Below are 23,441 nucleotides of genomic sequence, written 5' to 3' on the forward strand. Positions count from 1 at the left end.
ATTTAGAGAACAGAGATAGTGTATTTAAGGGTATTGGGCCCCCATGTCAGCCATGCGGCTTTGGGCCTGTTTCTAATGGTGGTGGAATGGGAAATGGAACTTCTCTAGCCATTCCCAGGTTCCTGTTGACGAAGGCAACCATTGAAGTATCCTGATCTCAAACTGTTTCGTTGTTTTAAAGGTCAATACCAACACACTGACTTTGTCTTGACAGGTGACAGGTCTGGCAGCAGTGGCAGGGAAGAGTATGGGCATTTCAGTCCAACAGGCTGGGACAACAAGAAAGTTCGACATGCTTTCATCCGCAAGGTAACCTTGAGCCATCAGTGCTGTGAGGTCTCTATTGTGATTTCTGCTTTTCCGGTGGCTTCCTCTGAGGAAAGTAGAATCTGTGATAGCACAGTTCGCCCTTGTATGTAAAAGAAGACATCTTCAAGGAGCAGGTCTTGATGCTCCACAGGGAAATGGTTGCAGAGGACACCCTTTATGGGGAGGCTTAACAACCCAAAGTTATGACACCTAAATTAACCCATGTCTGATTACCAATGTCTGGTTAAACCTTTTTTCCACCCAAAGGAGAAATGTTTTTCTGTAAGCATATGCTCTGACAAAAGTAAAATAAAGTTGTTCCAGTCAAATGTGTGTCTTTTAAAAAATTATTGTGACCAACACTGAAGTCCTCAAGCGGGCAGAGGTTACAAGCATCGAGGCACTGCTGTTGAAGACGCAGCTGCGCTGGGCAGGGCATATTTCTAGGATGGAAAACCACCGCCTTCCCAAGATTGCTCTGTATGGCGAACTTTCCACCGGCCATCGAAATAGAGGGGCACCAAAGAAGAGGTACAAGGACTCCTTGAAGAAATCCCTTGGCACCTGTCGCATCAACCATCACCAGTGGTCTGACCTAGCCTCAGATCGCAAAGCATGGAGGCACACCATCCACCAGGCTGTCTCTTCCTTTGAGAACGCACGCATAGCTGGTCTTGAGGACAAAAGGAGATTGTGGAAGAATCGCACTGCTACAGCACCAACCCCAAATCAGACTTTTCCCTGCAGCCACTGTGGCCGGATCTGCCTGTCCCGCATTGATCTTGTCAGCCACCAGCGAGCCTGCAGCAGACGTGGACTACTGCACCCTTCTTAAATCTTCGTTCGCGAAGTCAAGCTGAGAGAGAGAGAGAGAGACAGCAAAAAGGACTTTGCACAGCGTAGTTAAGGATGGCAAGCAAGCAGGCTCTTGCAAGATAGCTCTTTCAAGGTATTACATGACATTTCCCTCTGAATATTTCTCAAGGGTATTCATTTTTGCTTCACTTTTTGTAGGGCTCAGAACAACATTCCACATTAAACAAAACTGTTCTTATTATGGCTCATTTTTACATGAGTCTCCTCCAACGAGAGACTTGGTTCTAGTCAGATCTAATGGCTTGGATCTAGATATTGTTTTTCTGCCTGCTAGCAAGGATTTTGTTGAATAACAAATAACAAACTTTTAGTAAATGTTGTACCACTAAGTAAGGCCAAGAGTCGGGCAAAAAATATGTTCTAGGCCATCACAGAGGAAATCTATCAGACAAATATGGGAAAAAAGGGGTCTGTCTGTGACAGAGTTTCTTGTGGCACTGCTACAGGAGTTGTGCTACCCTATTATGGGGAAAGGAATGAACTATGACTACACAGAGGCATCAGAATGGGGACCGTTGTGGGAAAATGGCAACTGGATTATCAATATGATAACAAATAATATTGATTCATTTTTGAAAGTTCCCCTTTCAGTGGGCTTGGATGACTCAAAGGCAAAGGAAACGGCACTTGTGTAATGTGCCTATCTCTGAATGCCTAAGTGAGATTAAAATCTGTGGGAATGTGCTTTTTGTTGTTCAGTCACACAGTCAAATCCAACTCTTTGCGACCCCATGGGCAAAGTCATGACAGGCCCTCCTGTCTTCCACCATCCTCCGAAGTCTGCTCAAATTCGTGATCTTAGTTTTTTTGATGTTGAGTTTCAGGCCTACTTTTGTGCTCTCTCCTCTTTCACCCTCAACAAGAGGTTCTTTAGGTCCTCTTCACTTTCTGCCATTAGAGTGGCGTCATCTGCATATCTGAGGTTGTTGATATTTTCCCCGGCAATCTTAATTCCAGTTTGTGCTTCATCCAGGCTGGCATTCCGCAGGATGTACTCTGCATATAAATTAAATAAACGGGGTGAATGCCCTTTAATCCAGCTCTAATGTCTATGATAGTTTCCCATGTGCATTTACGTACCCCTGCACTAACACCATGTCTTCCTATCCAGGTTTATGGCATCATCTCAGTGCAGCTGCTCATGACTGTGGGCATCATCGCTATTTTCACCTTTGTGTAAGTTTGTTTCTTGTTTCCCAGTTGTGATAAAAAAGAAAGGCATCCTACTAAAATGATATATATTTTTCCGTGCAGAAATTCAGGACACTCATTTTCCATCAGCGGTATTAATTTTCCTGGAGTTAGCATGGTTATTACCACTGTTTGATCAGCGATTTTAGATCCATTAAGGAATTACTGTTGACTGGAATTGGTACCCTGTGATGGAACAAAAAGTGTGCCTCTTTTGCAAATGCTCCCAGTGGGGAGGGATTGGTTGTGTCTCCACTTTAGGTTCACACCAAACAATGTAGGCAACTGGAGTAAGCTTTCCAACTCTGTGTGTGTTTGTCTTCTGGCTCTATTCATTATAATGGTTTCGATGGCTCATACAGTTTTAAAAATGTTAACAGTAAAGGAGCCTGAAAAGGTAAGAATCAGAGTTTGAAAAGTAAGTTCTTAACATCTGTAGCAGAAACCAGCAGGGCATAGCACTGATTACCTGAATCTCTCATATCTCATACCCATCGTCCCCTTAGCCACACAACAGTGTTGCAACTTGTTCAGTCATCACCATTTAAAGTTCATATGGTTATCTAAAATACATATAGGAAAGGACAAGAGGGCAATCACTGTTGGAATTGGTGGTGTGTAAGTCTCCTGTGTTGTGAAGTGAAGAAAAAGCCGGACGTAACCTGGAAGCAGAAAATGCTCTTTAGCTTGGAGAAACGTCGCCTGCGGGGTGACATGATAGAGGTTTACAAGATAATGCATGGGATGGAGAAAGTAGAGAAAGAAGTACTTTTCTCCCTTTCTCACAATACAAGAACTCATGGGCATTCGATGAAATTGCTGAGCAGTCGGGTTAAAACGGATAAAAGGAGGTACTTCTTCACCCAAAGGGTGATTAACATGTGGAATTCACTGCCACAAGAGGTGGTGGTGGCCACAAGCATAGCCACCTTCAAGAGGGGTTTAGATAAAAATATGGAGCAGAGGTCCATCAGTGGGTATTAGCCACAGTGTGTATATGTGTATGTATGTATGTGTATGTATGTATGTGTGTATATATATATATAAAAATTTTTGGCCACTGTGTGACACAGAGTGTTGGACTGGATGGGCCATTGGCCTGATCCAACATGGCTTCTCTTATGTGACACAGAGTGTTGGACTGGATGGGCCATTGGCCTGATCCAACATGGCTTCTCTCATGTTCTTATGTGACACAGAGTGTTGGACTGGATGGGCCATTGGCCTGATCCAACATGGCTTCTCTTATGTTCTTATGTGACACAGAGTGTTGGACTGGATGGGCCATTGGCCTGATCCAACATGGCTTCTCTTATGTTCTTATGTGACACAGAGTGTTGGACTGGATGGGCCATTGGCCTGATCCAACATGGCTTCTCTTATGTTCTTATGCAGTGTTTCTAGCAATCAAACACTGTGATCATAGTTACCACCGAGTGTTGTCATCCTTATTAATAAAATCTTAGTTGATTAATCATATAAATTTCAACCAATTAATCTAATCTGCATATATTTTCATATAATTATTGCAATAGTTCTGAAGGGGGAAAGGTATGTAAATTTTATTTTGGATGGTTCTTTCTCCCCCCCCCCCTCACTTTATCAGCTAGCAGAGAACCTTCTAAGATGGCACTCAAATTTCTCTAAGTACTGGGTGCTACACTCAAGTAGCAAATGTTGACAGTGTAGCACCATCAAAATCTGCTACTTGACTAATCGGGAAGCACATTTAATTGATCAGAAACCTTTTAATTATTTTAACTGAACACACCCGCAAACACATGAATCTGCCTTATACTAAATCAGACCATTGGTACTCTGATTGGCAGCAGCTCTCCAGAAACTCAGGCAAAGTCTTTCACGTGTCATGCTCCCTGGTCTGCTAAACTGGAGATGCCAGGGATTAAAGCTGGAGCATTCTACATTTAAAACAGATGGGTTATCACTGAGCCACAACTCCTCCCTATAAAATATTGATTTCAAACAATTTTATTAGTAACGTATGGTAATAAATTTCAATTTCTTACATCATTAATAATTACTTTTTTTTAATCTATCCCATATATTACTTTCTACCCACCCCTCCCCCCGTTACTTGACCCCCGCCGGTGTTAAAATCTTAATATTAAAGGTACCCTTAATTAATAAGAACCAAAATTAATATCCTCCTCCCTCTTGTACTTAGTCATTATCAAAAATTGTCCAATGTCCTTTTATTTTCCACTCTTTTTCTACGTATCTTCTGAACTTTTCCCACTCCATCTCAAATACTTCTAAATCATAGTCTCTTAAGGTTCTCGTTAACTTGTCCATTTCACTCCATGTCATAACTTTTACAATCCAATCCCATTTCTCTGGTATTTTTTCTTGCTGCCACAACTGCGTATACAATGTCCTAGCAGCTGAGAGCAAGTACCAGATTAAAGTTCTATCTTCTTTTGGAAAATTTTTCCATTTGTAAACCCTACTCCTCCCTATAAAATATTGCCACTCAAGTACTGCAGTCATGATTAGCGTAGCAGTTGTCATAAACTTTGGAAAAACACCAGAAATTTAACTATGTTCCTGGTTCACTTAAACTCTGTGATGACTGGAATTTTCTGCTATGTGATCATAACTACATTTGGCAACTCTCTGTGGACAGCAGTGTGGTAGACATCTTCCCAGTCACTTCTATCTTATTCCTGTAGAGGGCTTCCCTCCACATCACTGGATTACTTTGAGAAAGTAGGGAGTGGTGCGTATGTCACTGGAACCTTGTGCTTTCGTGCGAAGCAAGAGGAAAGATCAGTGAATCTCTCTTCTTTAGAATACTGGTTCCATCCACATATGTTTTAAACGCTTTTCGAACAGGAGTTGCATATCTCTTTTCAGTGTCTGGATTAATTGCACAGAGCCAATTTAAAAGGAATTTAAAAGGAAGGGACAGTTTTTGTTTGTTGTCTTTAGACTGAAATGTGAAGAAATGTTTTTTACCCAAACGGTGGATGTACAATAAATACTCTTTCCTGTTTCATATCTACTTCTCTCTCCACAGCACCCCTGTAAGCAGTTTTGTGCGAAGGAATATTGCTGTGTATTATGTGTCTTAGTGAGTATTGCCTTTTCCTTCCTTCTGGGCAGCTGCCAAGTGTCTGTGGGTGTCTGAAGGGCCACTGAAGTGACCCTGCCTTTGAGTTTCTGGGAGAAAGTACCACTGAATTCACTGGGCCTTACTTTTGCCTAGGATTGAGTTGCAAATCACCTGTGTTGTGCAAAAGGAGAAACAACCTTAAAGAGATCCACCTCTCTCCTGAATACAGATCTGGTGACACACAGATTGCAGCAGGAACAGTGATGATGGACAGGCTCAGCTCTGCTTGGATGGGATGTGTAGAGAAAAAACCAAAAAGACTAATTTTCTTGAGATGTCAGGAGCAACGCTAAGAACTGGTGTGCCAAAGTACCCTAACGGACTCTATATGCCAATAACACACTCTCTGTGGGCCATTTAGCTACTAGAGGACCCAGAAATTTTCATAGGCTAATTCTTGTACATCTGAAATCCCATGTTTATGTGTTTGGGAGGACAGGAGTGCTTTGATATTATTATTATTATTATTATTATTATTATTATTATTATTATTATTATTATTATTATTATTATTATTATTATTATTATCATCATCATTTAATGAATCACCCTATGCTGGCTAGCGCCAGGCTCAGTGTAATGTACAACAGTAAAAAATACATATATATAAAATCAAGTACAGTAAAAAATTACAAACCCTGATGGCATCTTTAGAGTGCTCTTAGTCAGTATATCACGTCATATGGACATATGAAGCTGCCTTATACTGAATCAGACCCTCGGTCCACTCAGACCCTTGTCTACTCAGACTGGCAGTGGCTCTCCAGGGTCTCAAGCTGAGGTTTTTCACACCTTTTTGCCTGGACCTTTTTTGGAGATGCCAGGGATTGAACCTGGGACCTTCTGCTTCCCAAGCAGATGCTCTACCACTGAGCCACAGCCTCTAGCTAGACTGGCAGCAGCTCTCCAGGGTCTCAAGCTGAGGTTTTTCACACCTCTTTGCCTGGATCCTTTTTAGTTGGAGATGCCAGGGATTGAACCTGGGACCTTTTGCTTACCAAGCAGATGCTCTACCACTGAGCCACAGCCTCTAGCTAGACTGGCAGCGGCTCTCCAGGGTCTCAAGCTGAGGTTTTTCACACCTCTTTGCCTGGATCCTTTTTAGTTGGAGATGCCGGGGATTGAACCTGGGACCTTCTGCTTCCCAAGCAGATGCTCTACCACTGAGCCACCGTCCCTCCCCTCAGGAATGGGGGGATCCCTGTGATCTCACTACAGTTGTTTAAAAAAAATCATCTCTCTTCCTTCCCCTAGTGCTGTATTCCTGGTCACTTATCTGGTATTGGCATGCTGTGAAGGCCCACGGTGAGTATGCTTACTAACTTGTGATGCCAAATACCAAGAGCAAATGACTGGGTTGGCTGCATGCGGCAGTCAGGCAATCCAGAAAGATTGCAAAGTGTAACCCTTCCCAGAAAGCCCCTTTCTTTGATTCCTTGCAGATGGGTAGCTGCCAGGCGTGTAAGGTTACAGAATGTTATCAAAGATTTCAAGTTTTCATGGCTGGTAACGTCATTAGGGTTTGTAGAATCTTTCGGGATCAAGTGCCGTGTTCTACTGGAGAAAGTTTTCCTTCCAGACGTTTCGTTCTCAGCTGCGGAGAACATCCTCAGTGGCGTTGCAGCCGGAGCAGGCGCTCAGACCTTCTTGGCTGCTGTGCATTGAGTGAGGCCAGGGCTGCTGGAGAGCTGCTATTTCTAGGCTGGAGGGGGTGTGTTGAGAGCAGCCCTGGCCTCACTCAATGCACAGCAGCCAAGAAGGTCAGAGCGCCTGCTCCGGCTGCAACGCCACTGAGGATGTTCTCCGCAGCTGAGAACGAAACGTCTGGAAGGAAAACTTTCTCCAGTAGAACACGGCACTTGATCCCGAAAGATTCTACAAACCCTAATGGTTACAGAATGGTTTTGAAAATGTGGGGGACAGATTGATGGGAATTAGAGGTGTAAAGAATTCCTTTTTGAGCAGTTGGGAAGTGCTGTCACACTTGCCATGAAACAATAGGTAGCATGCTATTTCTCTGCTTCTTATTGTTGTCATTTAAAAAAGAGATGGTACATCAGCCTAGCATGGGGTGCCGGGATGTCATTTTGATTTGTCACTTCTGGTGGCAGATGGCTAGATAGCACTGGGCAGATCTGCTTGTAACACTTGTTCCAAAATGGCACCCCTCTGAAATGTTACCATTTGCTCTTCAGGAGACGCTTCCCATGGAACATCATCCTTCTGTCTGTCTTTGTAAGTTAATGTTTTGCTGTACTTGGATTGAGAGTAATGCAATCGTATGAAACTTTCTGTCATGTGGCAACGAAATATTTTGAATGAGCACCAAGAAGCTGGAGAATGTGCTTTGGCTGTTTGAATTTCTTAATTTTTTTTTATTAAAAAAAAAAAAAGAAAAAGTAGAAAAATTGCCAGAACTCCAAAGCAATTTGTTAGACAATCTGCTTACATTCAATTCCCCACAGGTGATTTGAATTTCAAACCATTTTGCTTATATCAAATCTATTGGTTGTTTTCGATGTATACCCTTGTCTAGATCTAGGGACAGTGTGTGTGGTTATGAAGAACTTACCCTTCCTTACCAGATTGTTCCCAGTGGTCAGTATCTCCTGTGTCACATTTTGAAGCAGTTTTAATTGTTGTGCTAAACAAACTTGGGGCTATTCAGTCAATGAGATTTATTGTTTGGAGATGACGTCCCGTAAAGATAAAGAAAACACTGTGTTTCCCCCCCCCCAGATTGAACCCAAACAAATGATAATCATACAAACCATAGTGTTATTCCTGTTTGGTTTTTGAATCTGTTAACATTTTATTATGGTAGATGTTAATTTACTGCTCACCCTCTACCTATGTGTATGGGCTGAGGATTTCATTTAGTTGTATCTGAATAAGTGCATGTAAGCTTATACCTTGAGTAAAATTGTGTTGGTCTTAAAGGTGTCACTGGACTCAGACTTGGATCACTCTCTGTGTGGTTCACGTTGTCATCAGAAGTTGGCAACGGTGCCTTGGTATGGGATTCTGTCAATTGTGTTTTGAATGAACTTATTTTGTAAGATCAGTAGCGAGAAGAAATTATGAAAGACAGAAATCCTCCCAGATGTGTGTATATTACAGGGGTCCCTAGCTTTTTTGAGCCTGTGGGCAGCTTTGGAATTCCAACATAGGATGGTGGGCACAGCCACAAAATGGCTATGCAGCTTATCTTTAGTCGTACGTTAAAGATCCTTGTGCTATAGTGGTAAATGCTATCAATGCAAAAAAAAAAAAATTAAATCTGTACAACCGATCAGGCCCTGGCCTGTCCAGGTTAGCCCAATCTCATCAGATCTCTGAAGAGAAGCAGGGTCTACCCTGTTAAGTATTTGAATGGGAGATCACCAAGGAATATCAGGGTTGCATTGCAGAGGCAGGTAATGGCAAACCCTGTTGATGCGCCTGTGCTTAGTGAGGGTGACACAAAGAATGCGGGCTTGCACACAGTAGTGTTAAAACCACTATATACAATTTATTTACACCTCCGCTCTCCAATCCGACAAAGTGCTCCGCTGCTCTCCACCATACATATCCCACTCACAGTAAAGTGTCTTTGTACATTTATACATCAAGTCCAGCCAGGTAACCAATCAGCTTCCTGCTGAGTCATGCTGACTTTGCTCAGGCTGATGCAATCTGGCAACCAGCCACCTTCTGTCACTTAGATGATCTCCCTGGCAGATCAGTTTCACTTTCCCAGCATGTGCTAGAAACTGTCAAGGCTTTGCATATAACTGACACTCCGGATATCTGTTGCCTTGAAAACCCTACGGCCATCAGTCAGTTGTGACTTGACAGCACCTTCCGCTACCGAAGCCAATCAGAAGCCTTGTTGGGGAAAATCCCCACCTGGCCCCACCCACTTTCTAAAAACACTTGACAGGCACAAAAAAAACTGTTAGCAGACACCATGGCACCTACATGTACTACCTTGGGCATCCCTGGTATAAAACTAAACCCTATTTGGCTGAATGGGCATGTGCAGGATATTGAAGATTGTGGTGACAAATGTGATATGGCAGGAGACTGTGATCTTTTGGTCATTGTTCTTGTCTGTTTATATCTAGACATTGGCCATGGGATTCATGACTGGCACCATTACTAGGTAATGTACACAAGTTTCTTCACTTAATATTCTTTTGACTTGTTCTCAAGCAGTTAAACTCTGAGCTCCCTGTTAGAAGGGTTATTCTGAATATCTGTTCAGTGGGAAGCTTTGTTAGGATTGTATTAAACAAGTATCCATTCATTAAAGAAGGCAAGAATGCCCAGCAGCTAAAATCCAGCCGTCATAAAATAGAACAGTTGGGGGAGAAAGATCCTAGTTTTGGGAGCCAGAGCAAATAATTTTCATAAAACTTGTAACAAGTTCTTTTCCTAAGCAAATTCTACTACTGGTGGTTTAAGTTTTGGACACAGGCTTGATTAGGCCATGGCTGTGTAGTATTCCACAGAATGCTATACTATAGATAGGGTTGCCAAGTCCAATTTAAGAAATATCTGGGGACTTTGGGGGTGGAGACAGGAGTTTTGGGGGTGGAGCCAGGAGACATTGGGGGCGGAGCCGAGAGCAAGGGTGTGACAAGCATAATTGAACTTCAAGGGAGTTCTGGCCATCACATTTAAAGGGACTGCACAATTTTTTAAATGCCTTCCTTCCATAGGAAATAATGAAGGATAGGGGCACCTTCTTTTGGGGCTCATGGAATTGGACACCCTGGTCCAATCTTTTTGAAACTTGGGAGGTATTTTGGGGAGAGGCACTAGATGCTATACTGAAAATTTGGTGCCTCTATCTCAAAAAACAGCCCCCCCAGAGCCCCTGATACCCGCGGATCAATTCCCCATCATTCCCTATGGGAATCGTTCATGGAGGTGCATGATGGCTCTGGGGGCGGGGCTTCCCCCGCTGGCCAGCTGGCTGGGGGAGGGGGGAAGCCTGTAAAACCGGGGGATCCCCCTCTGGGATCTGGGGATTGGGAAGCCTAACTATAGATGAAAGGGGACCATTGTGGCACATATTCCCACACTCAGACCCTTGTAATTTTAGTTCAGTAATTCCCCTAGCAAATTATAAAAGTCAGTGTGGTGCCGTGGATAGAGCATTGTACTAGGACTGAGTACACCTAGGTTCAAAGTCCCATTTGTCATGAAATTTATTGGGTGGCCTTGGGCTAGTTATTTTTCATCAGCCTAACATACCCCACAGGGTGGTTGTGTGGAAAAAAAGGTGAGAAATGCATGTATGCTTCCCTGAGCTGCTTGAACAAAAGACTGAATAAAAAGACACCCCCAAAAATAAAGCGCCATACACGTAAATCAATAAACAACAAAACAGCAGCAGCAAAGCAAAGTACGTTCTAGGACTGCCAGCTCTCAGTTGGGAAATATCTGGAGATTTTGGGGGTAGAGTCAGAGGAGGCTGAAATTTGGGGAGGGGAGGGACTTTAGTAAGTATAATGCCATAGAGTCCACTTTCCAAAGCACCTATTTTCTCTATGTGAACAGATCTCTTGTCTCCTGGAACCCTGTTGTAATCCCAGTAAATCTCTAGCCACGACCTGGAGGTTATCATTAAAACACAACCATAAAGTTATAGTGACAAAATAACATGTAATATGTAACATATAACAGTGTAATGTACAGCCCCACATACATGAACAAAAAGCCTTAGCAATGTCTGTAACTATTGTCATAAATGGAAGTCCTTTTTCACAGTTTCCCCAAGGGAACCAGGTAAATCTAAAATGTAATGAAACTCTTCAAAATCAATGATTCCACCGTATATTCCTCAGTAGAAGAAGAAGAAGAAGAAGATATTGGATTTATATCCCGCCCTCCACTCCGAAGAGTCTCAGAGCGGCTCACAATCTCCTTTCCTTTCCTCCCCCGCAACAGATACCCTGTGAGGTAGAAGAAGATATTGGATTTATATCCCACCCTCCACTCCGAAGAGTCTCAGAGTGGCTCACAATCTCTTTCCTTTCCTCCCCCACAACAGACACCTTGTGAGATGGGTGGGGCTGAGAGGGCTCTCACAGCAGCTGCCCTTTCAAGGACAGAGTCTCAGAGCGGCTCACAATCTCCTTTACCTTCCTCCCCCACAACAGACACCCTGTGAAATGGGTGGGGCTGAGAGGGCTCTCACAGCAGCTGCCCTTTCAAGGACAACCTCTGCCAGAGCTATGGCTCACCCAAGGCCGTTCCAGCAGGTGCAAGTGGAGGAGTGGGGAATCAAACCCGGTTCTCCCAGATAAGAGTCCGCACACTTAACCACTACACCAAACTGGCTCTCCTCTCAGTAGTGGAGAGGAACAATCCCCAATAATAATGGAAAGGAAAAACCCTTGGACAGTTCGTCGACTTCTGCCACACCTGTATCAGTCCTTTATCAACAAGGGATATTCCACAATGACAAACGATAACAAATATCTTATTCAACAACAATTCACATAGGGACCAAACGTCTCCAATGAAATTATTCCATAAGCGGCTCATGCTCACTGAGCCACTTAGGGACGTTGCTAAGGCTTTTTTGTTCATTTGGGACTGTACATTACACTGTTATATGTTACCTATTACATGTTATTTTGTCGCTATAACCTTAAGGTTGTGTTTTAATGTAGATTCCAGAGTGACTTCTCCTTGTTAATTAACCTCTTGGAGGTTGCCAACCCTGGTAAGTTCTTTGGCTTTTTGAAAGACAGTATCACTGATATCCAAAAGAAAATAGCACAAAACGGAGAGATCCTCAAAAAGACAGTGCAGCTACTAAAGACATTCCTCCCCTTTGTCCCTCCTTCTGCAACCACCTCGACATAGAGAGCCATTCCGAGTAAAGGGTTGTGGGAACAGGCCATGCCTCTTCCCATATATGGGGGAAAGTTCCATATTTGCAGGTGCTGTTCCCTTCCTCCCTTTAGGTTCATAACTGGAAAACCAGGTAGTATCACAGTGTCATAAATGTTATTTAATCAGCAATTCTCACAGCAGGCATATGAGAGAACTGCTCATGCTATATAAACTTACCATGACGCCTGTTGATCAAAACCACTCGGACCAAATCCAGCTTCCTCCACTGTATCATCTGTTGCTCTGTTTGAGAATTTACTGGATTTTTTCAGTTTACAGCTAATATTCTCGTTTTAGCCCCATTCCAGTCTAAATTGGGAAATGTGTAAATCGTCCAGAAATGAAAATCTCCCCATTCCTTGCTTTGAAGAAGAGGTGGTGAGGGAGAGTTTCCCTACTTGAAGTTCGTACAGTACTTTGCTTGAAAGAAAGTGCAATTGAAATCAGAGAGATTTCACCTTGAATTGTCTCATGCCATTTTTGCAGTTACTAATATGTGGTAGTATTCATATTAAGGAGCAGTCCAATACTTCTGTCAAGTGCAGCATAACACCAGAATGACATAGGCTAAGATCAAAAATAAAATTAGCAGAAAATTCAGTTGAGATCTGTGTGGCTTCCTAAAGACAAAATTATTCATGGTTTATGGTTTATTAGACTTATATCCCGTACTCCCCGCTGAAGCAGGCTCAGGGCGACTCACAACCAATAAAATCACAATAACATTTCAACAGATTAATTCAACATATTAATTAGATCATGTTTAAATTAAAACATTAAAACAGTCAGCGCTAATATTGCTTGATTCATTATAGAAAGGGAAAACTCACATGCTAAAGGATGCATTGAAAACAGGGTGATGTATGTGATGCTTTTGAATAGTAAATACCAAGACAATATTCAAAATTACTCAGTCTTTGCAATGTTGTCATTTTGATTTCTCAAACTACTGCTGATGAAGGTTTTTTAAAAAAATAAGTTCTTTCTTTCTTTCTTTCTTTCTTTCTTTCTTTCTTTCTTTCTTTCTTTCTTTCTTTCTTTCTTTCTTTCTTTCTTTCTTTCTTTCTTTCTTTCTTTCTTTCTTTCTTTCTAGTGTTTCAGAGCTCCAATGGAATATTTAACTTTTTCTTTGCAGCATGTATGATACAAAAGCTGTTCTCCTTGCCATGATAATAACAGCTGTAGTGGCCGTAGCAGTCACCGTCTTCTGCTTCCAGACAAAGGTGATGTACTTTGTCCTTAAAACAGTATGATTTGCATGTACACATTTGCAAGGGAGATTCCAGACAGCATAGACTAAGCCATTTTCACCATTGTTAGCCATGGTTTCTCTTTCGCACCAGATGCACACGGCACTCACACACACCACTGCTGTGTCACCAGCATGATTCTCTGTCTTTTTTTTCCTTTGGGAGGGCATGGTATTTGTAGCGCTGCCTAGGAATAGCTTGAGGTTCTTCCCCCAACTTTCTGGTGAATGAATTAGTTCCTATTTGAGCTACACCTCTGGGCTGCGTAAGATCCTCTTCAACCCAAAGGGGCAGCATCTCTGCAAGGATTACTCTTAATCTTCTACACACCAGAATGCCCATACCCGCAACCAGACCACTTTTTGGGGGGGGCGGGGTTTGCTCACCAGACTTCTGTCCCTCACTATCCCTTTCATATCTTAGTGCAAGGTTGTCGAACTCATTTGTTATGAGGGCTGGATGTGACATAAATGAGACCATGTGAGGCCAGGCAGTATGTGTACTTATTTAAGATTAGGTAGCAGAGATATAAAACTTTATAAAGGACCCAGATAAACACAATTAAAGATTTTTTAAAAAAATAAAATAAAAATAAAACATGCTTAAAACGTTAGCACTCATTGGTCTTAAAGGTGCTTTCTTTGTATCTCTCCCATGGGATCCAGGGAACTGGGCAAAGGAAGCTCTGGCACTTTCCTTCCTTTCCCAGGGGGCCAGGAGGGAGAGGAGCTTCAGCCAATAGAAGGAAGAGATAGCAAATACAACTGGAACCGGTGTGAAGATAAGTAATATAAGATAACACCGGAAGCAATAAAACTTTCGCACAAAGCGTGTAAATATGCGTTTTTAGTGAAGTTAAACAAAAACAGAACTAAGGAACACTGAACATTTTTGAAATTTTTCCCACAAAGTCTCTCAACAGTCACAAAGAATGATAGCCTTAATGAAGGACTTAATGAAGACGCGGGTGAAGTCTTTTAATTTCTTAGTGTTCCACTCATGATGGTGCAGAGAGAATAAGGAACCATTTTTAAAAGGACTCCTCATGGTTTCAATAGTTAGTTCTTCCTCAGCCTCTTTCTCCCAACGTTACACGGAGCCACAGCTCTACTCTTTACGACATGGATCCATACATGCTCTAATTTGCTGCTATCGGTTAGAGCTGTTGTAAAGAGTAGAGCTGTGGCTCCATGTTACGTCGGGAGAAAGAGGCTGAGGAAGAACTAACTATTGAAACTGTGAGGAGTCCTTTTAAAAGCGGTTCCTTATTCTCTCCGCACCATCATGAGTGGAACACTAAGAAATTAAAAGACTTCACCGACGTGTTCATTAAGTCCTATTTTCAGAGGCTATCATTCTTTGTGACTGTTGAGAGACTTTGTGGGAAAAATTTCAAGACTGTTCAGTGTTCCCTAGTTCTGTTTTTGTTGAACTTCACTTCAAACTCATATTTACACGCTTTGCGTGAAAATTTTATTGCTTCTGGTGGTTATCTTATATTGCTTAATAGAAGGAAGAGAGGCTTGGCTCAGTAGCGCTGTTGTGCAATTGAGAGAGCCTGGCAAAGCAAACTCTTCCTCCCCCCTTGCTCCTCAAGGGAGGAGCCTCAGCCAATGGAGAAAATAGAGACTTCGCTCTCTAGCTCATGTGTGATTGAGCAAGCCTGGCAAAGCAAACTGTTATGCAGAAGGAAGCAAGAGAAAGGGAGAAGGAAGCAAATGAGAGCCTGTTGCTCGGGGGCCTGATAAGAGTCCTCTGAGGGCCTGATTCGGCTCCCAGGCCACATGTCTGACACCCCTGTCTTACTGCATGGAAAGGGGAAAGATTCCCACATTTGACTGATGTGCAACTACCTTCTTGCCCTTTTGGCACCTAGGCTTCTCCATCTGATGGAGACACATGTTGCCAATGTGACTGAAGTAGCATTTTTTTTAAAATGTAAGCTTTTAGCAATTACAAAAGGTAGCTGTCCCCTTCACCTGCATTTCCAAGTGGAATAATATCGGCCTGTGAAGGTATACTTCCACGACACACCATTTTGTTGTGTAATTGCAGTATTCAGTAGTCCTCCCAGCCCCCAAGTCAAATTATGAAGGACTGGGGTAAGACATACCCAAAGATTTTTACACTCACTCATGGAGTCCTGTAGAGATTACAGTGATGGCATTGTACCATCATATAGTTGGAACAGTGCTATGGCATTGCTCTGACTCCTTCCTCCCAATTTAAAAAAAAAAAATCAACTTTGTCACTTCACTGAGAAAATGCAGAGGAAGGGAACAAAGGGAGTGTTTACTTTCATTCAGACACAAGCTGTATCTTTCCTTTGGTCACAAGAAAAAGATCATCCTGATAATGTCATGTCAGGAAGAAACTTTTTCTGGTTTAAAATGAAGGGGTTTTTTTTTACTGAAGGAATGGTCTGTTCAAGATCTGAGTAGGATACAGCGCGGCATCTTGGGGATGTGGGGAGGGAGTTGGGGTCAAGTGGCTGAAACAAGCAAACTCTTCCATGTGGAACCAGCCCAGGTAATGTGTTGTCTACCTCTCATCCTCCTTCCTCAACTTTAACACGTTTCATTCTCATTGGCAGGTGGATTTCACATCCTGTACTGGCTTGTTCTGTGTATTGGGCATCGTTGTCATGGTGACTGGGATTATCACAGCAGTTGTCCTGTCTTTCAAATATGTAAGCTTGCTAACAGTGAAAACTGAGGCGCCTAGGATCCATTCCAGTCCTCGTGGTTCTTCTGAAAGTGATAGTTCAGTGTTTTCTTATAGCTCTACCCAGTGCATCGTGTACCTATGGACATATAGAACTCTTATGTGTCACTGAGTCTGACAGGTGCAGCAGAATAGGTATTGTTCCCCATTATTATTTAAAAGAACAATACGTATAACCAAATGGCCGCCCCAGCGGTAATTCAGTTATGATTGGGAGGCTGTGGATGGGCAATACTCTGCTGACTTCCCTTTTTGAAATAATTTAATATTTCCATCCTTCTGAATATCTTCTGTTGTTTGCATTTAATAGCTGGCCATTGTTCCTCTTTATGCTGGGTTAAGAGGCCTAGGAGACTTGTTAATTCAAAGCACAATTCACTGATTCTCTTCTCTTGCAGGTTTACTGGCTCCATATGCTATATGCAGCTATCGGTGCAATTGTTTTCACCCTGGTTAGTAAAGAGTTACTTATTTTCGTCCTGGACCATTGTGTGGAAAGACACATGCTCTTGTAGTGGTTCATTTAGAGCTATTGCCTGTCCTATCACAAAGACTCCAGGCAGGCCACAAGACCTATAGAACAGGTGTAAGGCTTTGCACATATCTTGTTATCCTTGTGCTATGTTTCCCCCTTGTTCACCTCTTTCTCCTGTCTTTGCTCCTCTTTTGCATCTCTCTGTCTTTCAGACGGAGCTATTGCATGTGTACGCCTTCCTTTCCAACCAAAGAGGTCTTTGCTTTATGCAGAAAATCCATAGGGCACCTTTGTCTCTCATTCACCATTTAAAGAGTCATTGATCCATTATGGTGTGCTGTCATAGTGCATAAGTTCAGAGCAGAACTTTGGCAACTGCCATTTAGCTGTATCCCAACAATGCTGGGAAATTTCCTTGTTAGCCAAAGGCAATTTTAAGCATCACAATTGTATCACGTTTGTATCTGGCCTTTCTGCCTAATTAGGGCACTCGAGAGGGTGAACACTTATAAAGACAGTACAAATCAGCTTTTAAAAGCATATATATGTATTAAAACTAGCAATTACTAGAGGTATCTGCAGGAAAGACCCTGAGTGACACAGAAGAAGAAGATGATGATATTGGATTTATATCCCGCCCTCCACTCCGAAGAGTCTCAGAGCGGCTCACAATCTCCTTTCCCTTCCTCCCCCACAACAGACAGCCTGTGAGGTGGGCGGGGCTGGAGAGGGCTCTCACAGCAGCTGCCCTTTCAAGGACAACCTCTGCCAGAGCTATGGCTGACCCAAGGCCATTCCAGCAGGTGCAAGTGGAGGAGTGGGGAATCAAACCCGGTTCTCCCAGATAAGAGTCCGCACACTTAACCACTACACCAAACTCCAGCAGGCTTTCTTTAAGGAAACAGGTTACAGACTTTTTAACTGGCTCCCAGGCTGCAGTTTTCCTTCTCCCTACACTCCAGTTCATCAAAAAAGGAACAAAATATAGTGCAAACTGATGCAAAATAGAGGAATGTTAATTCAGTTACAGTAGTTGTATGTGCCCAAGGTGTTGCTTGGATGATGGAAACCAAGAATGGAGTGATGAAACTGAATTTAGGGATGTGAGAAAATGAGTCAAAAACATCAACGAGATGGGAAATGTCGGCAGTGTATGTTCTGACATGCCGGTGAAAATGGAATATATATTTTTTATTTCACCTCCCTAAACTTGCATTGTAGATCACATAATATTAGTCTCGTTTTCAAAAAGTCTGTGAGCTTTTTCAGCGTACTATTGTGCTTGGCCTCATTTCGTTAACGTTCATAAACATGCGCAATGTCTTACATTATTTTGAGTTATAATTTTCAGAAAGTCATATTTTCTCTAGTTCACTGAGTTTCATTCATAGTTAAGTGGGTACCGGAAAGATCTTGTAATAAGTGGGGAGAGTGTAATGGAGGATATGTTGCCTAAAGTATACTGAATAGAAGTAAGTGTGGTGGTGGATGAAATGGACAATTTGAAACCACAGGAGAAAATCTTGATTGGATTTGTGTTCATTTTATGTATTGCAGAGTTAGCAGTAGGGTTGCCAATCCCCAGGTGGGGGCAGGGGATCCCTTGGTTTAGAGACCCTCCCCCCGCTTCAGGGTCATCAGAAAGCGGGGGGAGGGGAGGGAAATGTCTGCTAGGAACTCTATTATTCCCTATGGAGATTTATTCCCATAGAAAATCATGGAGAATTGATCTGCGGGTATCTGGGGCTCTTAGGGGGCTGTTTTTTGGGGTAGAGGCACCATATTTTCAGTATAGCATCTAGTGCCTCTCCCCAAAATACCCCCCAAGTTTCAAAACGATTGGACCAGAGGGTCCAACTCTGTGAGCCCCAAAAGAAGGTGCCTCTATCCTTCATTATTTCCTATAGAAGGAAGGAATTGAAAAGGTGTGCCGTCACTTTAAATATGATGGCCAAAACTCCCTTTGGAGTTCAATTATGCTTGTCACAGCCTTGATCTTGGTCTACCCCCAAAGTCTCCTGGCTCCACCCCCAAAGTCCCCAGATATTTCTTGAATTGGACTTGGCAACCCTAGTTAGCAGGTATACCTGCGGATGCCACTGTACATGCTGCAGGGACCAGAGATTAACCCTGGAATATTGCCGCTAATATAAACAGCGGATAATAGGGCTCAGAGCCTAGTTTTTTGTATACCCAAAAGCACAGGCAGAACGCTTTATTATTGGACAGTCTGTTAAAGCACATGACTGGCTGCTTTCTCATTGTGTTTTTTTTTTAAAACAGTTTCTTGCATTCGATACCCAGTTGGTGTTGGGCAACAGAAGACACACAATCAGCCCTGAAGATTACGTCTTTGGAGCCCTCGAGATCTACATGGACGTAGTCCGCATCTTCCTCTTCCTCTTGCAGATTGTAGGCCGCAGAAATTAGGAGGCCGAAACCCTGTTTTGCTTGTGAACATTTTGCAACTTTTCCCACAGTGAAATACTTTTCTTTCTGAACTTAATATTCTGCTCCTTTGCTCTTATAGAAGTTACTAGTGGATTCACATGGTAGACAGAGTTACAGCTACAAGTGGGAGGCTGCAGATTCTGTACGGTGTGGGCATTGACTGTAATCTAAAAAACTACAGGGCTTTCTTTAATCTAAAAACTACAGGGTTCACATCAGATTTATATTTTGAATAAGACAAACTTTAGTCTTTGTGTGGTGGAGTGACCAGAGATTACATTATCCTAGACACACTTGTTTTGGAATAAATCACTCTGAAATCACTGTTGACTTCAGAGTAACAAGGCTTGTTACTCAAGCTATAAAGTAAGGTGATAATAGATATGTGGATGCGATGAGTCTTAGCGGTGTGGAATTCTGCAATGAGTCTTAGCTGTGTGATAGAACTCAGTTTGCAGACAGAATTCTGCCCAGATTCACTCATCTAAAAGATTTAAAACAGCTGTGCCGTGAAAGGTTTCTGTCTGAACCACTGGAGAGTTGCTTGCAGCCAGACAACACTGGGTTAGAATGATGAAGGTTCATGCATTCATTGTTTCTAGATCTGGTATCATTGATTTGCCCATATACTTAATTCTGTTTCTGTAGGCAACAGTGTAATTTGCCTATCCCAAAACCAAAACTGTTCACATAAGTCAAGTATAAGTACTTGCCCCTCAAAACCCTCACAGGTAGTCCTTATGTCACAAGTTGAATAAGGGTTTTCCACCACAACTACATCATCATGAAACTGAATCTTTGGATTGTAATAGCTAGTCAGTGGAGCAGGAAGGAGAGCCAGCTCCTAAAACACAATCTCTTGTATGAATTAAGACTACAAGCAGAGCTCATTTGAGCTTGCTTACAGGTCAGAACCGTTGATGTCAATTGTAGCAGTTTCTGGAAGCCTTTACCAGCAGAATAACTGCTTGAAGCTCTGCCTTGTGGAGGAATTGTTGTTTGGTGCCTTCCATGAAATGACTTTGAGTTGGGGTTTTTTAACATCTACATGGCTTGTAGATGTTATCTATATCCCCCCCCCCCCTCTTCTGTTGATGGCTCCAAAACTAGTGATATAATCCAGACAACTTGTCAAGAAAGAAGCAAGATAAAATGTTTAGGTTTTCTCTGATTGCGCATGGGGTGCATTTACTTTGACTATCAGGTTGGAATTTGAACACGTATGTTGATTGGATTATACATATTGCATGCTGGATTAGAATCATAGAGTTGGAAAGGACCTCCAGGGTCATCTTGTCCAACCCTCTGAACAATACATAAAAATACCTCACCCCCACACCTCCATGTCCAGAAGATGTTAAAAAAAAAACCCTCCAGGATCTCTGGCCAAACTGACCTGGAGAAAATTGCCTCCTGGCTCCAAACTGATGGCCAGCATTTCCCTGGGCATGTAAGAAAGGACCACAAGAACTAAGCACTAATGCAGCTCTTCCTGCCCTCCCTCCCTCCCTCTCATGATCTGCCTAAGTTTACAGACTCAGCATTGCTGTCAGATGGCCATCTTAGCCTCTGAAAACCTCCAAAGGAGGAGAACTCACCACCTCCTAAGAAAGCCTGTTCCACTCAAGAACTGCTCTGTGAAGATGTTTCTTGATTTAATTTCAACCCATTGGTTCTGCTCCAACCTTCTGGGGCAACAGAAAACAACTCTTCACCAACCTCTATATGACAGCCCTTCGAGTACTTTTTTACTTACAACAACGCACTTTGGATATGATAAGAATAAATTTTATTGTATCGTAGTTATTAATTTCTTGTACTTGGTGGCCCTTATCACGTTGTAGTTTCTTGTAGGTGACTGTTTTACACGCTGTGATTCCACTTGACAGTTCTGCTTCTACAACCTGAGCATGCAGAAGCTGTCTGCTATTTAACCAACTTAATTTCTGCTCCAGTTATCAAGCACTTTAGGCTGCATTGTGTAGCCAGCTGCAGCTGTATCCTTAAACCTTAGCACTTCCCTGTGATGAAATGCTGGAGATACAAAATAGCACAAATTATTATTTGTCTTCAAGTTGTTGCTGACTTAACAGTGACCCCATAGGGTTTTCAAGGCAAGAGACAATCAGAGGTGGTATACCACTGCCTATCTCTACATATTCCTTGGTCTCCTGGCCCTGCTTAGATTCCAAGATCTGACAAGATCAGGCTAGCTTGGGCTATCCTTAAGGATAGATTATATAGAATGATTTAAAGGTGTATGTCTGAAAGGACTGTTGAATATAGGGTTGCCAATCCCCAGGTGGGGGCAGGGGATCCCCCAGTTTGGAGGCCCTCCCCCTGCTTCAGGCTCGTCAGAAAGCGGGGGGGGGGGGAGGGAAATGTCTGCTGGAAACTCTCTTATTCCCTATGGAGATTTATTCCCATAGAAAATCATGGAGAATTGATCCGCGGGTTTCTGGGGCTCTGGAGAGATGTTTTTTGCGGTAGAGGCACCAAATTTTCAGTATAGCATCTAGTGCCTCTCCCCAAAATACCTCTAAAGTTTCAAAAAGATTGGACGAGGGGGTCCAGTTCTATGAGCCCCAAAAGAAGCTGCCCCTATCCTTCATGATTTCCTATGGAAGGAAGGAATTGAAAAGGTATGCCGTCCCTTTCAATGTGATGGCAAGAACTCCCTTTGGAGTTCAAGTATGCTTGTCACAGCCTTGATCTTGGCTCCACCCGTAATGTCTCCTGGCTCCACCCCCAAAGTCCCCAGATATTTCTTGAATTGGACTTGGCAACCCTAGTTGAATATGATTCCTGTTATAACCAGGCAAATGGTCATTGATTCTGGACTGCCAATAGCCTTGTTACCTCCAAAAGAAACAGAGGTACAAAAGTTAAAACTAGTGGATAGCTGACCTTAGGAGCTATTATACTGATAGTCCAGTTCAAAGATTAGTTGGTGCACAGTATGCTCTTTGGCTGGTGATCGTGTCACCAACCCTTACCCATGTATGAATAAAGGGCTAGAAAGTGACCACTTTATCCCCCCCCCCCAAATAATCTTAGCTATAGGGTCTCCACTCTCATTGAGCTGGTTGGTACACTGGAATTTTGAGAACAGGGAGTGAATGTCACCATTTAATGGCTACTGGGGGATTTTGAGGCCATAATAATTTGGGGGTTGCAAGTCAAACACTCTCCTATAATGGAGGGTCCTGGGTGATGCATTCTCCTGGCTTCTACTGAACCAAGACAGAACTAGTGTTTGCCTTAGGAAGGCGCAATGAATACCAGGAGGACACCTGTTGGGCACCTTGGGTATCCAATTCAAAAAAGCAGGGGAAGAAGTGCCTAAATACACAGTGTCCCCATTTGCCTCAGTTTGCTATCTTAGTGGGAAGGAACAAGGTCAAACGACTAGTGCCTGAAGCGCTCAGAGATGGGTTGAGGAGCAAACAGTTGTTACATTTTATTATCTTATTATTTTGGGGAGGGATGGGGGCTCAGTGGTAGAGCATCTGCTTGGGAAAGCAGAAGGTCCCAGGTTCAATCCCTGGCATTTCCAAAAAAGGGTCCAGGCAAATAGGTGTGAAAAACCTCAGCTTGAGACCCTGGAGAGCCGCTGCCTGTCTGAGAAGACAAGACTGACTTTGATAGACCGAGGGTCTGATTCAGTAGAAGGCAGCTTCATATGTTCATATCTGCAAGAAACACCAGAATGTGGATTGTGAAGGATGCATGATTCAGTGCATCGTTTGTGTCTTGCATGCAACAGGAGAATTTGCTTATTTTATATGGGTGTTCTAGGCTTTCCCCAAAAAACATTTAGTGCCTTCTTTTCAGAAGCTGGAGATGTTTCCTGGTTCTCTGAGTGAGTCTCAGGTAAATTTGGTTTGTAGACTGAAGAGTTTGAGTATGTTCCAATCTATTTTTGTTAACAGATGTTGAATGGAGGAGGTTGGTTAATACAATGTAAATGTACAAAACATTCACTCCCCCCTCCCCATTTATATAAGTTAAATCTACCGACCATACACAATAGATGCTGTATAAAAATGTAAAAATAAATGTAAAATAAAATGTGTCATCTTTTTTTTACAAATGCTCTCTACCCCAGATAAACAATTAGATCTAGTCCCTTTGAAATATT

At 42.7% G+C, this 23,441-nt stretch overlaps 1 protein-coding gene across 1 annotated transcript in view; it reads left to right on the top strand.

The window, feature by feature from the left end:
• The window catches only part of TMBIM1 (transmembrane BAX inhibitor motif containing 1), a 131,182-nt gene extending 107,811 nt beyond the window's left edge, over positions 1–23,371 (top strand). Inside the window, exons 3-12 of the mRNA XM_060263310.1 lie at positions 215–309; positions 2,297–2,361; positions 5,414–5,467; positions 6,764–6,814; positions 7,705–7,744; positions 9,616–9,653; positions 13,536–13,623; positions 16,244–16,339; positions 16,773–16,826; positions 19,133–23,371. Of these exons, the coding sequence (XP_060119293.1) occupies positions 215–309; positions 2,297–2,361; positions 5,414–5,467; positions 6,764–6,814; positions 7,705–7,744; positions 9,616–9,653; positions 13,536–13,623; positions 16,244–16,339; positions 16,773–16,826; positions 19,133–19,279 (728 nt within the window). The 3' untranslated portion in view covers positions 19,280–23,371. The remainder of the gene's footprint in view (positions 1–214; positions 310–2,296; positions 2,362–5,413; positions 5,468–6,763; positions 6,815–7,704; positions 7,745–9,615; positions 9,654–13,535; positions 13,624–16,243; positions 16,340–16,772; positions 16,827–19,132) is intronic.
• Positions 23,372–23,441: the final 70 nt, after the last annotated feature.

This window comes from Heteronotia binoei, chromosome 21 (assembly GCF_032191835.1).
Source record: "Heteronotia binoei isolate CCM8104 ecotype False Entrance Well chromosome 21, APGP_CSIRO_Hbin_v1, whole genome shotgun sequence".
Taxonomy (NCBI): Eukaryota; Metazoa; Chordata; class Lepidosauria; order Squamata; family Gekkonidae; genus Heteronotia; species Heteronotia binoei.